At 34.4% G+C, this 18,627-nt stretch overlaps 1 protein-coding gene across 4 annotated transcripts in view; it reads right to left on the reverse strand.

Moving 5' to 3' along the window:
- Nucleotides 1–4,619: 4,619 nt before the first annotated feature.
- LOC148942920 (kynureninase-like) overlaps nucleotides 4,620–18,627 on the reverse strand; it is an 88,203-nt gene continuing 74,195 nt past the window's right edge. For 3 of the 4 annotated variants that reach the window (XM_089102187.1, XM_089102184.1, XM_089102185.1), the window contains 2 exons: nucleotides 15,800–16,018; nucleotides 4,620–4,839 (listed from right to left, as the gene is read on the reverse strand). In XM_089102187.1, the coding sequence (XP_088958313.1) occupies nucleotides 4,729–4,839; nucleotides 15,800–16,018 (330 nt within the window). In that variant the 3' untranslated portion in view covers nucleotides 4,620–4,728. Of the gene's footprint in view, nucleotides 4,840–10,124; nucleotides 10,336–15,799; nucleotides 16,019–18,627 lie in introns of those variants that run through there. The other variant, XM_089102186.1, reaches the window with a different exon arrangement.

The following is an 18,627-nucleotide window of genomic DNA, read 5'->3' on the forward strand; positions in this document are numbered from 1 at the left end:
TTTTGGTGCTTTTATAAATGCTTTGTATCGTTTATAAACCTCTTATTGATGCTTTATAACACTTACAGACAGTTTTGGTGCTTTTATAAATGCTTTGTTTCGCTTATAAAACTCTTACTGATGCTTTATAACACATACAAACAGTTTTGGTGCATTTATAAATGCTTTGTATCGCTTATAACCTCTTATTGAAAGAGATTCAGCCTAAGCAACTATAGGTACTATTTGAAAGATAAAGATAGCTTTAAACGATTGTTTGCCTGTTATTTCAAGCAAATTTACGGTCCTATGTCAATTTTAAATTCTTGGTCAACCTTCTTAAGACCATAGATGGGTGTGCCTTGTTTGCCTCTTTTTGAATTCTTGATCAACATGCCTAAGACAAGACTCTAGGCAGGCATGCCTTTCCAAAAACTAACCTGACAAGTATGTGTCCAATAAGAGAGTCATGCATACTCCTGTCATTTACTCGTGCCCCAGCCATTTAAAACTCTTACTGATGCGTTATAACACTTACAAATGGTTTTGGTGCTTTTATAAATGCTTTGTTTCGCTTATAAAACTCTTTTTGATGCTTTATAACACTTAAAAACAGTGTTGGTGTATTTATAAATGCTTTGTATCGCTTATAAAGCTCTCATTGATGCTTTATAGCACTTACAATTGGTTTTGGTGCTTTTATAAACGCTTTGTTTTACTTATATAATTCTTAATGACACCTTATAACACTTACAAACGCTTCATGTGCTTTTATAAATGCTTTGTATCGTTTATAAAACTCTTACTGGTGCTTTATACTACTTAAATACACTTTTGGTGCTTTTATAAATGCTTTGTATCACTTATAAAACTCTTACTGATGCTTTATAACACTTACAAACACACATCCCTCATCTTCCTTCTGGCAAAAATACAAAAATCCACATTTTCGCAGATAGGAGCTTGAAACTTCTATAGTAGGGTTCTCGGACACGCTGAATCTGATTGGATAATTTTCATTAAAGTTCTATGATTTTTAGGGGTTGTTTTCTCCTTTTTTCGAATATAAGGCAACGGTTTTGCTGCTTTTATAAATCCTCTGTTTCTCTTATAAAACTCTTACTGATGCTGTATAACACATACACACAGTGTTGGTGCATTTATAAATGCTTTGTATCGCTTATAAACCTCTTATTGATGCTTTATAACGCTTATAATTGGTTTTGGTGCTTTTATAAACGCTTTTTTTACTTATATAATTCTTAATGACACTTTATAACACTTACAAACGCTTCATCTGCTTTTATAAATGCTTTGTATCGGTTATAAAACTCTTACTGATGCTTTATAACACTTACAGACGGTTTTGGTGCTTTTATAAATGCTTTGTTTCGCTTATAAAACTCTTACTGATGCTTTATAACACATACAAACAGTGTTGGTGCATTTATAAATGCTTTGTATCGTTTATAAACCTCTTATTGATGCTTTATAACACTTACAATTAGTTTTGGTGCTTTTATAAATGCTTTATTTTACTTATATAATTCTTGAGGACACTTTATAACACTTAGAAACGCTTCATGTGCTTTTATAAATGCTTTGTATCGTTTATAAAACTCTTACTGGTGCTTCATACCACTTAAAAATGCCTTTGGGGCTTTTAGAAATTCTTTGTATCACCTATAAAACACTTACTGATGCCTTATAACACTTACAGACGGTTTTGCTGCTTTTATAAATGCTCTGTTTCTCTTAAAAAACTCTTACTGATGCTGTATAACACATACACACAGTGTTGGTGCATTTATAAATGCTTTGTATCGCTCATAAACCTCTTATTGATGCTTTATAGCACTTACAATTGGTTTTGGTGCTTTTATAAACGCTTTGTTTTACTTATATAATTCTTAATGACACCTTATAATACTTACAAACGCTTCAGGTGCTTTTGTAAATGCTTTGAATCGTTTATAAAACTCTTACTGGTGCTTTATACTACTCAAATACACTTTTGGTGCTTTTATAAATGCTTTGTATCACTTATAAAACTCTTACTGATGCTTTATAACACTTACAGACGGTTTTGCTGCTTTTATAAATGCTCTGTTTCTCTTATAAAACTCTTACTGATGCTGTATAACACATACACACAGTGTTGGTGCATTTATAAATGCTTTGTATCGCTTATAAACCTCTTATTGATGCTTTACAACGCCTACAATTGGTTTTGGTGCTTTTATAAACGTTTTTTTTACTTATATAATTCTTAATGACACTTTATAACACTTACAAACGCTGCATCTGCTTTTATAAATGCTTTGTATCGGTTATAAAACTCTTGCTGATGCTTTATAGCACTTACAAAGGGTTTTGGTGCTTTTATAAATGCTTTGTTTCGCTTATAAAACTCTTACTGATGCTTTATAACACATACAAACAGGATTGGTGCATTTATAAATGCTTTGTATCGCTTATAAACCTCTTATTGATGCTTTATAACACTTACAATTAGTTTTGGTGCTTTTATAAAGTTTTGTTTTACTTATATAATTCTTGCGGACACTTTATAACACTTAGAAACGCTTCATGTGCTTTTATAAATGCTTTGTATCGTTTATAAAACTCTTACTGGTGCTTCATACTACTTAAATACGCTTTTGGTGCTTTTATAAATGATTTCTATCACTTATAAAACACTTACTGATGCCTTATAACACTTACAAATAGTTTTGGTGCTTTTATAAATGCTTTGTATCGTTTATAAACCTCTTATTGATGCTTTATAACACTTACAGACAGTTTTGGTGCTTTTATAAATGCTTTTTTCGCTTACAAAATTCTTACTGATGCTTTATAACACATACAATCAGTATTGGTGCATTAATAAATGCTTTGTATTGTTTTTAAACCTCTTATTGATGCTTTATAACACTTACAATTGGTTTTGATGCTTTTATAAACACTTTGTTTTACTTATATAATTCTTAATGACACTTTATAACACCCACAAACGCTTCATGTGCTTTAATAAATGCTTTGTATCGTTTATAAAGCTCTTACTGGGGTATCGTAGGGTTTGTATCGTTTCATACTACTTAAATACGCTTTTGGTGCCTTTATAATTGCTTTGTATCACAAACTCTTATTGATGCTTTATAACACTCACAAACGGTTATGGTGCTTTTATAAATGCTTTGTATCACTTATAAACCTCTTATTGATGCTTTATAACACTTGAAAACGCTGTTAGTGCTTTTATAAATGCTTTTGTAAGCAATACAAAGCATTTACAAAAGCACCAAAAGCGTTTATAAGCATTATAAAGCATCAGGAAGAGTTTTGTAAACGATTCAAAGTATTTATAAAAGTACCAAAAGCATTTATACGTGCTATAAAGCATGAGGAAGGGTCCTATAAGTGATACAGAGCATTTATAAAAGCACCTTAAGCGTTTGTAAGTGTTATAAAGCATCAGTAAGAGTTTTATAAGCGATACAAAGCATTTATAAAAGCACCAAAAGCGTGTTTAAGGGGTATGAAGCATCAGTAAGAGTCTTATAAGCGATATAAAGCATTTATCAAAGCACCTGAAGCGTTTGTAAGTTTTATAAAGTATCATTAAGAATTTTATAAGTGATATACTTAAAATGTGTCATCTGTCTGATGATAACACTTCATGTTTTGAAAGGAATAGGAACCGTTTTCTCATTCTTTAACCTTAAAGATGGAATTTTAAGACCAGGGTGATAAGAAAATCACCCTGGTTAAATGAGAAAGTCACAATGAGCTTTAGCAATAGAGAAAATATTGCATTTTATAAAAACACTCTATAGGGCACAATAAGCCACAGCAAGGCCTTTATCCGCTTTTTTGAGAGACAAGGATTTTGAATTTCTTTGAAAAACTAAATTTGGGAACTAAATTGAATTCAAGCATTTAAACGCGGTAAGACTTTTATATTATGAATCAGAGAAAATGGGGCTTTAAAATGAGCTACTAGTCAAGCAGATATGTTTTTGTCCCAAATATAGTATCTGACCCCTTATAATCTCCTCTTTTCTGAAGTAATTGTGTCAAAGTATTGTTAATAGTTCTTTAGGTTATAGGAGACGAAATTTGGCAACACTGTAATCAATTTGAAAGATTGGGCGATCGGTGAAGGGTGTTTTCTACTGAACACAGGGCGATTGCCAGGGCGATGGGCGATGGGCTATTACTTCAGGCTGGTGGATTTTAAAGAGTAAATATCAGCATATGTGTGTTCAACTGACAATGCACATTCATTTGTATTTTTTTTCAGTAAAGTGCAAATTATGTTCTGGTATTGAGAAGGTATACGGGTTTTGAGTCCTACTCATGTTGATTTTTAGTGGTTAAGAGTTTGACTAGGTTATTTATTGTAATTTCTGTTCGTTTTTGGTTTTATTTATTTATTGACGCTGATTTGTGGTAGTTTTACGCTTGGTAGATTATTTTATTCTATTTTTGTTCATTTTGGTTTAATGAAGTTCATTACTTTTGTTTAAAAAACTTATTTTGTGGAAAAAATGTTTTTTTTTAATTAGTCTCGCTGAAACAAGTCATATCCCTTGAACGTTAGTCCTAAGTGAACCTGAAAAAGTAACGACTAAACATAATTTCTGAATTTTTTTTTAATATATGTATCATAGCAGGACTGAACAGAATCTTAATCAAGCAACAAAAAAAAAACTCTAAGAAATCCAAAAGAATAAATGAACAATAAATCTAAGCTTTAAGAACTTTTTTGAGGATTTTTACAAATCGAAAAACTTCTTCATATTTGTTGTAGAGTGGGACAGGAGTGATTCGCATTACAGATGGAAGATGCTCAGCACACTATAAAATATTTAAAGAGGGTTATAAGATGAATTAATAAAAGTAATCAAAAAATTATCTGGATTGGCATCAACTGTAAGTCAAAATGTTCCTGATTCTTTTGTTTACTTATGAATCGAATGAATGTAAAAAAAAATATATTTATTTATTACCCGCCAAAAAAAGGTAGGCTACAAAAGACGGAGTATTACGAAAAAAGAAAATGCACACACAAAAAACAATTTTGAACACATTACACATAATTGAACAAATTACAAAGACCAGAAACAAAAACTCAATTATACACTGCACTGCAGGTACGTAAGAAATTTTACTTTTGAAACTCCCAAGTACTGAAGAAACATAAGCAACATGATTGATATCTTCAATTCAACTAACCTAACCTAACCTACAGCAAAATACTTGATAACTTCAATTCAAAATCAACGGACTCAATCAACTAGTCTAAATATGACAAGAGAAGGTAAGAAGACTAAATATGATAAGAGATGTGCAAACAAAATCAAATGGACAGCAATTTACTGCCTTAGCAAACGGTACTAAGGGTGGGAAGAAACTTTCTCGTTGTACCGTCTAATTTGTTCAATTATAGCTACCGTCGGGTCCGTAATTTTAAATTTTTAACAAGGTGCGAATTTCTTGTCCACGGAAGGAGCCTCCACAAGAACTTCGCATACTTAAAAGACGCGGATCTGAGCTTCTTTTCTCTGGCTCGGGAAAAATTCTCCAAAACGGGCTTAGATACTGGAAATGGGGAAGGGATACTGCGTTATAAAGTCGATCCAGAATTAAACGGTTGAACCAGATTTTAGATGAGACTACTCTACTGTAAGTAAAAGCCAGGCGTTTACGGAAATGATCAATATGAAGGGAGCGGGTAGTTTTTAGATCTATTCTAATTGGTAAACCAAGGTAAATAATTTTCGAGATAGGGGCTACATACAGTTTTCCCAGCCTCAAAGGCGAGACATCTTCTTGGCGCCAGTTGAACAGAAGAATATCCGACTTCTGCGGCTTAAATTCAAGGCCAATGCGACTTTAATTTGATTGTAGTGTGGAGAAGGTGGTCTCTGTACCTGCGACTGTGTGGCTGGGGTTCAGAATGTCATCGGCGTAAGCTATCATTGTAACGTCTATGCCACGAGCTATGCATGTTGTCTCGATAGTAGACTGTGGTTCAATAATACAATTATTAAAGGCACAAGGAGATGTGACTGATCCTTGTCGAGCACCCTTTTTTTACTGGGACTACAGGATTCCATCGGTAGGACAGCATCACGTCTGGTGTATATTCAGTGAGGGCTCGACCATGGCCAGGAAGTAGAAGTTCAGTCTGTAAGTGGTCTTAAATGTCTTTAATGGGTATTAGGATGTCCTTCTGTACACCTCTCTTTCCCATGTGATGAGTTGGTCATGGAAAAGTGAGTCGTAGGCACGGCAGACGTCATGTAGACCTATAACAATGGACTCTTTGATTCATCAGCGTCAATCAAGACTGAAACCAAAGCAGAAATGGCGTGGCCGCAAACAAACCCCCTCTGGAACCTAAACTGGGAAGGGGGAGTTCAGGATTTTTGCTGGATTTCATCAATGACCAAAAGTTCGAAGATCTTGCAAAGCGTTGGTGCTACTGAGATCGGTCTGAACGAAGCAAATTCCGAAGTACTTTTTCCTTTCTCCGGGACTGGCCTAAGCGACCCAGTATTGAATGCCGATGGTACGAGTCCAGTAGTAAAGATCATCTGAAAGAGAAGAGTTAGGTGTCCCATGAAAGTTGGACTGCAATGGCTATGGTGAAGGGCGGATACACGGTCAATGGCAGCCATCTTCTTCTTTTTTAACCGTCGGATCGCGGAGGCAACGTGTGATTGGGTAACTAGGAAATCTTTATCTGGAATTGATGAGAGGAGGGATGAAAGCTTTTCTTGAACAGAAATGTTAAGATCCTGTTTTGGGGCTGAAAACTCATCAAGGTATCCATCAAGGTTTATCCATGTTAAAGATGGGATATCTGACTCGGGACCCGCTGACTCTTTCTTATCAAACATTTTCCATAACAGATTAGGATTTCTAATTACTTTTTCAGAAAGCTCAGATTTCAACCGCACATGGTGACGAGCAAGTTCCTTCCCAAACCTACACTTAGATGCAACTCTAATCTCCTTGACTACTCCTGAATGTGGTCTACCACATTCTTTCCATATCCCTTACCAGAAAGTAGCTCGATCGCATGCTAATTGTGACAAAGGGTTAGAAGACCAGCCCTTTTCTTGAGATTTTGTCTGGCACGAGACTTGGGCCCTCCCTGAGATTCGGCAAACAGAAGAGCATTGGTCAGTTCGGCGTAATAAATATTAAGACGTAGCCGCACATCTCTTTCATTACGATGAGAGAATTCCATAAGTAGGTCAAACGGTACGTGAATTTTTGACAGAACAAGATCATAGAATTCGTAGAACTTGTCTTTATGAATTGTACGCAAAACTGGAACCTTATGCAACCTCTAATTGAGTACTGACTAATAGTTCGCAGTGAACAACGGGGAAGGGCTACTGATAATACACTGAGATGGGAAGTGATCTAAAGAGAACTTATTTGGAAGGACAAGAACCTCGCGTACTGGCAAAGAACTAGAGCTAACAATATGGTCTAGATTGGACGTAGAACCAGATTGGTGGATATACTAAAAGCCCTGGTTCTTCCAGTGAATAGTAAAGCGGTTCTCAAGTATCCCCATTAGAATGCAACAACGACTATTTTGGGCACTAATATCAACTTCTAAATTACAGTTAAAGTCACCCACTACTATGAACTCAAGGGACTCGCGTTCGGCTTTTTTAAGGCAGCGGGCTAGTTTGGCAGCACTTATAGTAAAAGCACTATCAGATTTGTTATCACGGTAATCAGTTGGAAGGTTCACATTTATAACTAGCAGGTTATCTAGTCTAGTTGCAAGAAAATTGCCACTGTTCTCGTATACTTCGCACGCGAGACGATTGCTAACCAACGTGGCAATACCGCCAGACGGACGGCCCCGCGGAGATGAACCACAGAGAACACAGAGTAGGACAGCCAGAGATTTAGTAGGTTTAGGCCAGCTCCTGTGATGAAATGTTCTTGCAGGCATATCACATTATATTTATTCACAAACTGGTCAACCACAAGAGACCGCTAGGAAAATTTTCCGTTTATATTCCAAGAAAGTAGTGAAATGTTAAAAATTTCATTATTCATCATGTTAATGAGTTGCCTTTTGCTGGTTTTTCGGACACTTTACGCTATAGCAGGTATGACCCACTTTCTTGCAGGAAACGCAAAACATAGCACAAGTACACTTTTCTGCATCGTTCTTTTCGGAGATGTGGTCAGACGCGCCACATCTGGAGCAGACAGGGCTATTGGAGCACTCGGCAACTAAGTGACCTTGGTTGTGGCATGAGTAGCAATGACGGGGTAAGAAAAAGAATTCTTCAGTGGGCAGTGTTTCGTAATAGATCTTAACAGAGTCCTTGAGAAATTTATCCAAATCCGATCGACAGCTGAAAAATTCTTTGAACGAACGGGAACTGCCAAGCTGTTCAGACTTCGCAGCTCTGGGAATCAGTGCAGTTAGCTTATCCGCTGATACGTCAGAGGGGACTCGTTTCACTACACCAATACAGCTAGGGATCTCTATGGCAACAGAAATCTGCGGTTGCTTGGTCTTGATTGACTCAACAATGGTTTCAGCTGTGTTTTTTGAACGAACCACTAGTTTCCAGTCCAATTTGACTATCCGTAATTCAGATATATCACTACTGTCCACAAACACCGAATATATTAATCTCTTTCTCGTACTCGGGTTATGACGGGACTCTGTAAGCTTTTTCAGGATCATTGCATATAAAGGATTACTAAGCTGATTGGAAGTGCCTGATCAGTCGAGTGGTTTTTTGGGATTAATAGCAAAATGGTTATTGATAAGTCGAGACAATTCATTCACAGCAACGGTTGCTGCAGTAGCTTCACTAGTATCTGGGACTTAGCAGGGAGAATCACTAACAAAGGTCGGCAATTTGGTCTTCTTGGCGTGAGCTTGCTGAATCCATCTGCAAATAACCGTAAATTATCTTCATCTTTTGCGTAAATTTTACAGCGTGCTTGTAAACTGCAATAGTTGATGGAGCGATTCTTTGGCTTTCAGAATTTCTTCTGGTGTGAAAAAGCCGACGCCTGTATCAACTATTCCCTCCAGTTTTTCTCCTCTTTCCATACTACGGCTCACGAAGTTCAACACAGCATTCAAGAATAACGTGTCCTCCATTTCCGTCGACATCCCGAAAACAACGCGGTACTGTCGACGCACCTTAAGAAAAGGTTGAAATTTGCTTATAAGATTTGCGTAGTAAAATCTTCTATTGGCAACTTCCAATCGGCAACACAGAGCTAAAATAATTGTTCCTAGGGGAAATCATAGTGGTCAAAATAACCAAACCATAGATAAGCCGATTATAAAAAGTCTTCAAATAAGTGTCCACTGGGAAATTACTCACAATGTAAAACACGATTTTATCCAAAAAAGAGTTCTTTACACCACAAGCTCTAGATCAAGACTAGATCAAAACAAGAGAAAATTAGCTCTCACAAATATATAACATATATAACATTGTTTTGTTTAATTCTTGAGTGCTAGTTTTTTTCTGCTACATAAAAAATAAGCAGTGAATAGAATCTGACTCATTTTGATTTTCCTTTTCCTATGTTGATTGATTTTCCTTTTCCTTTTTTGATTGATTTTCTCTTCTTTTTTCCCTATCATTTTATGCTGAATGCTAGGTTCTTTATCAACATTTCCCAATTTATTTCAACTTAATGGTTTTAGATTAATATCCAAAACTACTCTTGCACTCTGCACCCTCTAAACATGAAGAAATCAGTTAATATTATATATATATATATGCATATATCATATCAGTGTATATATTATATCAGTATATTATTAATCAGTATTATTATAAAAACTTATACATAAGATACTGAAAATCTTGTGCAAAATTTAGGTCAAATTTTGCAGTACAACCCCACCCCCCATAATCTGTGCTCTTCGGGAACAAAAGCCTTATAGGTATACTTTATGTGAACGGATATAAAACACAACCCCAGTCTCATAATTCCAAACCAAACCAGCTGCCATATTCATTTGAAATGACAGGGGATTGTAGCTGCGTAATACACGCCTAAAGTAAATGGGACTGTCGTTTAATTTTGCTTGCAGTGACTTTCTGTAATAATGCATTAATTGCTTACACTGCTGCAACCATTTTCTTGGACGATGAAGTTCTCGGGTTGGATACAGGAAAAAACAATAACTTTGGACCATTACATTATCCTTGGATAGTTTTACATGTTGATCAGTTGTTACAAGTGGAAGTAGCAATGACAATGTCAAGATTGCTTGATGAATGGAATACGGCCTTTCTGATTTTGTATATGGTGTTTCAAACCTCTGTTCATAATCTATAAAACCGAGAGATAAAGTGAAACTTCAGGCATTACTTAATGATTAAGTCTTAATCATTTATCTAAGTGTGAAAATGCGTCAGCACTTCCTCTCCCTTTCCAAAGCTTCAGGAACAAATCCAGGATTTAGAATATGTCCGAAAAAAAAATTTCAAGCTATTATCTTTACATAGTATCTCTACTCTTAAACATGAATCTACACTGTCTCTTAGTCTGATTAAATAATAATAAAAAAAACAAGGGTTTGTTCTTGCAAAAAAAAATCCACATTTTTTGCAGGTAGGATCTTGAAACATCTAATGTAGGGTTCTCTTATATGCTGAATTTAATGGTATAATATTCATTAAGATACTCCTTATTTTAAGGAGATTTTCTCTTAGTAGCCTTTACAGGCTACTAGCCTTTGACAGTACTAAACTTAATGAATATTATATATTTTGGAATCAGCATAATAGTCCAATTCTTTTGATATGTCTATTGATATTGTAACTCTGTTTTTTAGAGTTTAGGTTACTATTGAGCCTCGTCACTCCTTACTTATAGTTCGTTACCACAAACTGTTTCAAAAGTAGCATTGTGGTAAACAATGATCTATCTAATAAAATCAACCCCATGTCTCTCAAATCACTCATTCACTCTTATCACCTTCCTTATAAAGGGTTTAATTCAGGTTCTTCTATAGTCCCCCAGTATTCTCAATTTCATCAAAAATTAAATTCAGAATTTTATACATCGTATCCATAATCTCACAGCCACCTGAAAAAAAAAACATGAAAAAAAAAAACACCTGAAAAAAACTGAAAAAAAACTGAAAAAAAATCTCATCTACCAGACTCTCAGGACTAGTAGCTTTAATTCTTTTAAATCGTTCTCTAATTTACCTTGGCATACGAATCTTTCTTGACTTCTAAAGTACCGATTATTTCTACATTATTTTCAATTTCGCTTCCTCTCACCTTACTCGGTTTAGCAAGCCCTCAAAATATTGACTCAGTCTCTCCTGGCCGCTTTTTTTGTCACTAGTCCCGAATGACTGTTTCCCCTTGATTTCTTACCGTCCAAAAAGAATACTTTACTATTATTAATCCGGCTTCTACTTTCGTATTTTGATCAATTCACATCCTTACAATTCAGATTTTAGTTTCTTCTCTAATCCTCTCATATTCTTCTTTCTATTGCTCAAAAACAGCTTTTTCTACAACCCTTTTCTGTTCCACTTATTTACAGTTATTCACTGTTTCTTTCAACGATATTGTTGGATGTTTTTCTAGTTGTCGATGATAAGCCTAAAAAAGAATCCAGAAAAGCAATCTGTTATTTTAAATTTAAGGAAATCAAAATGTATGACTACGAACAGCTTTATGGAGGAATCAAACTCCTAAAGAAACTAAAAGCTGAGGCCTGATATAAAGCCTCAAATATAAATCCCTGGTCTCAAAAACCGTTTGAGAAAATAAAAGTTCAAAATAGGGATAAAATCCTTTCTAATAGACAGTGTATAGAAAATTCACAAAAAATACCAGTTATTTCGGTCACATGTACAGTGACCGTCATCAGTAGTAAACTACTGATGACGGTCTACTGTTGTTTTACTACTGATGACGGTCACTGTATGTGACCGAAATATCTGGTATTTTTTTTTTTTCTTTTTTTCTATACATTGTCTATTAAAAACGATTTTATCCCTATTTTGAACTTTTATTTTATCGTCATGGAAAGGCAGTGTGGTCTCCGAAATTATCTCCGTTTGAGAAAAAAAAAGAAACGTGGTGATTCGATAAGATAATAGCTTATCGAGCATAAGTTCTTATGGACTGAAATGATTACCTTCATTACGTTGTCAAATGCCAACTAAATATTTTTTTATTTTAATACATTTTATAACATTATGTATTATAGTAAGTTCTATGTTACACATCATATCACATATATAATAGTAACGGGAGCCAGGCGGGTTTGACGCCGGGTCCCGGCACTCGGCACGTGGTAGGGTTCTATGTATGGATTCTCACTATAGCTTGTCTTTTAAAAGCAGAGAGTTTGAGCTTTTTCTCGATGTCATGACGTCCAAATGGACCTTAAATTAGAAGTAGTGCCTTTGTACAATTACGTTTTTTTATTGGACCTTCAAGTTTTGCCTTGGCTTGTCTTTTGTTATTATTAAAGACGTGTCGCCGAACCTTTGTTTCTTTTAATTGTTCACGTGATGGGACAAAAACTTCTTCTTTTGCCTTGGGTTGTCTTTTGTCATTATGAAAGACATATCCTCAAACCTTGGTTTCTTTTAATTGGAGAGGCGATGGGACAAAAACTTCTTCTTTTGCCTTGGCTTGTCTTTTGTCATTATTAAGGACATATCGCAAAACTTTTGTTTCTTTTAATTGTTCAGGTGGTGGGACAAAACTTCTTTTTCTTCCAATGATTTATCTAGTCTAGGTTTGACCTTATCCATGCCAAAATCCTAAACCTAATAGTCATTGCTATCATTTTCAATTTGTTTGGTTCGTTTTACCTCGGCTTGTCTTTCGTCATTATGAAATACATATCGACGGGTCATTTTTTTAACAAAGGTATGGCTGGCATTGATGACCTTATCTATGTCAAAATTCCAAACCCCGTCATCATCGCTATCATTTTTAATTTTGACACGTTTTGATTCTCGCTGTCCAGGTTTCTTGTCATTGACTCACTCGCATGTTTGGTGTGCATGTCTTCTAACCGCATGTTTCTTTGATTTTCATTTTTGATTTGCCCACATGCTCGGTGTCACATGTCTTCTAACCACATGCGTCTTTGCTCTTAATTTTCATTTCTGATACGCCGGCCCTGTTTTTCTAACCGCGTGTGTATTTGCTTTTCATTTTCATTTTGGACTCGCTCACATGATCGGTGTCGCGTGTTAGCAATGGCCTTTGCTTTAGCCGCCCGTATTGGTGCTGTCACAATTAATGGTCCAGGTTGTCGATTTTCATATCTTATCACGTTTGATAGTTAAGATGTTGGTTCTAAGGAATACATCATATAAGAAAAAGCTTATATAATGTCATAAGAAATGCTTACATAATGTATTAACTTAGTACATGACGTCATTCACAAAAAAAGGCTTTTAACGAATTTTCTCAGACTTCTGACCTATCTAGGTCATTTTTTACCTGATAATTCCCCGAGATATCAATTTTCCTGAAAAAGTATGAAGCCGCTTACGAGAAAAACTACATACATAAATAAATACACAACTATTGCTCACTTAAATAGCGACGAAGACCACACTGCCTTTCCATCATAAGCAATAAGTAGCACAACAGGTAAATTTTTTATACAAGACAGTGGATTGTATAAAAATAACTGTCTTGTATAAGAAATTTCCCTGTTGTGCTACTTATTGTTTATATTGCTCACTTATAAACGTAATATATATTATATTCAGTATGTTATCAACTATTAATAAATATTGCTTTAAAACCATGTTATGAATATTAAGTATATTATGAATATAAACTAAAAAGTATATTATGCTTTGAAACTAAGTGTTGCTTTATAACTGGATCAAAAGGCACTGTGTGTATGCTGGTTGCCAATATGACATGTCAGCAATATCCCAATAGCGACAGCGACTGAGGTTATGAAGTTAAAAATACTAATATTACTGATTCTTGTCTTACAATTAAACTATAGCAAAAGAGTGTAAGTGCATCCAGGTTGTCCATTTCTATCTACTTTGTACTATTTATACGTTTTAAAGTATTTATTACACACTATATTGGTGTATTTTTTTATTTTTTCTCATTACACTTTCCTCCATTTTTGACGTTCACATTCTTTCTCCTTGGTAACACAACTTGTGGTGTAAATGTGATGGTAATGAACTGTAATTAAGGAGTGAATCGGCTCAAATAATAACAGAAACTTTAAAAAAGGGACTTTTGACGTCATAAAGTAAATAAAAAATTACGTTTTATGCTGACTTCAAATATATAAGATTCATTAAGTTTTAATTTTACCCATAAAAAGCTACGAGTCTGAGAAAGTTTGCCTGAGTTTCAAAAAAGGAGAGAAACACCCCTAAAAGTCAAGGAATCTTAAGCAGAATCACAACATCAGATGCAGTGTGTCAGAGAACCCTACTGTAAGGGCTTCAAGCTCTAATCTTCAAAAATGTTTAATTTTGTAGTTTTTTCATGAAGAAAGATCCCGGATTATTTGTTTCAGTTTCCCCCATGAGTGATTATATCGAACCAACGGTTCAAGTATATCAGGAGAGGGCTCATTCTAACGGAAATTAAAAGTTCTAGTGCTCTTCCAAGTGACTAACAACGCCAAAACTTAAAACAAACAGAAATTATTCCATGTATGAGGGAGAATGCCCCCTCCTAAGTACCATGCTCATTACGCTACAGTTTGACTTTTTGTCCCAGTTCTTTAAGAACGATTTATACGACAGAAAGGACGTTTAATTAAAATAGAAGCATTTCATTTAATTAAAATAGGAAGGGACGAACCCCATCATATACGGGACAATTTCTGTTGGCTTTAAGTTTTAATGCTGCTCCTTATTTTCAGTTGAAATAACTTCCTTTTTTAATAGCTACACAGGATTCCAGAAACCATCATTCACCATTAGTCAACCTTTGTAGCTTAGTTTGCTTCAACAACGAAATAAGACCTTTGTAAAACATTATATTGGTCATTTCAACCTTTTGTTATTCAAGAATTCCTTTTTTATTTATTAAATTTGAGACAACTGTTATGTTAAAAGTTGTTAACAATGTAACAACTGTTACATTGTTTATTTTGTTAATACATTGGGCTGTTAGCCTTATCTTCAGGTCAACGAAGCGAGTAAATGTAAGATAAAAATATAAATAAGAATTTTCACCAGGAGGTTTTTACTCTAGTTAAGCGTCTTGGTTACATAGACCAGGCTAAGAGACTCGAACCTAAACATTCCTAACACATATAAACAAATCAAAACTAACAAATCCAATTGCTAAATTAAACAAAAAATCGTCTATTAGTGTCAATTCTGACAATTTCTAGCTTTAATATTAATGAGATAAATATCCCTCAGCCCTCATAGCAGGAAAGTTTACACAGATTTATTTTTGCAAAGGGGAGGGATTGGTTGATTGGGCAGCAAAATCTTTTTAGATCCCGAAAGGGAGGACCATCAGTGTCCTAAAATTAATAGAAAATTTTTTACATATTGGATATGTTTCAGAAGATTAAGGATTAACAAAAATATTTACAACAAATATCCTTTAAAACATCTACAAAATGGCGCAGGAACAAATTTCAAAACTTCGCCGTGTCCCTGTATATTAAGTCGTTAAAAACAGAATGTAACAGCAAAACTTGTAGGAAAAAAATTATTCCCAACTCCAAACAAAGACTAAGACTATAACTTAGAAACAGAACTATAAGTTTTGTCTCCAACAGACACAAGTAGAAAAAAATCACTTACAACACAATTCAGGATAATTCCATAGGATTCAAGCTTCTTCTGAATCTCTTTCAAGTCTTTTTTTAATGTGAACGACAGCTGGCATCCCCTTTCACATGGTATGGAAGGAGTTATTATTTCTACTTGATCCATTAATTCGAAGGACATCAACCATTCTAAATATCCTGTCAGTAAGTACTGCTTTGCCATACGTTCACTTTCTGGAGCTTGATTAAATATCTGAAATAAAGTCACAAAGGAGATTTAATTAAATTTTTAGTATAAAAAAGTATCGTTAAAGAAAGTACCATAACGTAGAGCAAGTAAATTATTAAGGCAATTATTTCGCCATCAGCATTTTTAGGCTAAGCGTAGCCCTGAGGGTTCCGATTGGAAATTCGAATTTAAAAGTGTCTTTACAAACTCAAACACGAATCTGAAACACTGGGAAGGCCGAATTTTATTTTTCAGTATTAATGTTCAAACGCATACTGAAAACAAAACGTATTAGTAAATGCAAGGCAAACGTTTTTACAGAAATAGTAACATCAGTAATAAATTTTTTTTTATAATAAATTATTTTTAATATTGGGAATTAACTTTTAATCGAAAGGAAAACATGTAAGAACTTGGATAAACATTTACTTCCACGAATATTACTCACAAATGTAGAAGGGAGCTATTTGTATTGAGAGTACAGGGCGCCCTTAACATTTGAACTATACATAATTTATGCAAGACCACACGCCTATTTCTAGACCAATCAGAGAGCTACAATACTACCGGGAATGACATCAGACCCTTATTTCCAGGAATTTTATCATTGGATTTGGGTAAAAGGCCCAAGAGGTCCTAGCAACCGCTCATAGTAACCACAAGTAAAATAAGGAAGGATTTTCAGTATAGTTAATATTAGCGTGAGAATAGAATTCAAGGAGAGAGAACAGTTTGACTATACTCCTTTATTTAGTTGTCAATATATATATGTGCAATAATGAGTGGTATGTTTACACTATTAGAAGTTGACAGTGGAGCTGGTAGCAGCAGCAATGATACAAGAGTACCAAACATTGCAGTAGAAATCACAAGAGGATCTCGACTTTGTCTTGAATGGGATAAAGCATATGCAAGATACCTGTTATCTTTGAGTAAATCTAAATTGGAGGAAAAATTATGCTTCGCTGCGAAAGTTGATATAGTACATATACATAGACTTCAAAGTGTTTTAAATGCAGTAGTGAAGCATATTGAGGACAATAAGTTATATCAGTAATTGTATTTCTAATATATTATTGTTGTAATTATGCTCACACACAATAAAATTGTTTCGAAATCGAAGATGTTCTCTTTATTTTTGTTATTTTTTTTCAGTAGGTTATCAAATATTCTTGAAGTAGAACGAATCGTGGTTAGTCTAGAGTCAGCAGTGAGAGTGTTAGGATTGAAAAATGAATGAATTTAAGAAAGAGAGAATTATATCAAATCTTGTGATTATGGAAAAACCTTTGATTCTAGATGATGATTTTCTCAAGTTATCTCTTCAACGGAAAATATTTTCTCAAAGAACACTTGACAATATAATGGGGAATGATTCTCCACCGTTGGACTGTTGAATGCAGCTTTTACGATGTGACTCAAATGCAGTTACTCAATTTATTAATATATTAATTGAAACAAAGGAAAATAATATCGTGGATATACTTTTGAACATATTGCCACAGTTTTCTATCTAGATGACTCTCTCTTCAATACAGGTTAAGTAATATCACAAAGTTACTCCCCTCTCTTTTCTCTCTCCCCTTCTGAATTTATCGAACGTAGATCAGTTTCATTTTAGCTCTTAGAGAGTTGACACAGGAAACCAAAAAAATGTTCTATGCATGTCCACTATATATGCATATTCTTGGCAGTTGGTCATCATGTGAGAGTTGTACAATTATGGAAATTTAAAATTATGAGTCAATCATTACATGATGAGTGTAATGAAAAGTGCAAATTATGCAATCCATGTAAGTTACATAGAGGATATGCAGTACAAATTAAAGGCTGTAATTCATGTCTTGAAGAGATTTGTGACTCTCACCCTAGAGGGCAACTATGCTCCAATTGTCACTATGAAAAATGTGATCAGTGGGATAATACTTATCCTGGTATGATTGGAAAGAACCCTAAACCAGATTTTAGTTTATTTCTACGAGATTGATATCGTCGTGGTTTCAAATTATTTTGGGAGGATGAATCAGATCTACTATTCAACTGTTGGGGTAACAAGATAATTTGGTTTCTACATCATCGTTGCAAAGACACAGCCCATTATCATTATAAACCTAGTGATTTTTATTTGGCTGTTACAGAATGTGATTCACAACTTGAAAACAATGTATGTGATATAGATTAAAATAGACAAATTGAAACACGTGAATTTCACAATATGCATGCAAATAGTATCATTGACAATAAAAAGAGTGAAGTTACATTATAATGTAGAAAATGTGACCCTGACTTTGCAGCCAATCAAGATCAATATAGAGGACATTCAAATGATCTACCAGCATTAGTTGTTCTCGACAGTTAACTATACACAGAAGAATAAGAAGAAGAAATCTAATGTGAAGAATAAAGAAATTGTTGTTGTGTCTATACATTTTTTTTTTAATAAAAAAATTTACACACATTTTTAAAACACTTTACTCGTAGGGCACTAAAATCAATATTATACAGGTCTGAGAGGATATTTTCCACCATAAAGTCGTCTATAAGTGGATTCTCAACATAAATATTGAGAAACGTTTAATAATTACGACCGGGACATTTGAAGACAAAATATATCAGAGCATAGAAATCACAAA

Source organism: Artemia sp. Qi Xiang Cuo, chromosome 16, assembly GCF_049724085.1.
Source record: "Artemia sp. Qi Xiang Cuo chromosome 16, ASM4972408v1, whole genome shotgun sequence".
NCBI lineage: Eukaryota > Metazoa > Arthropoda > Branchiopoda > Anostraca > Artemiidae > Artemia > Artemia sp. Qi Xiang Cuo.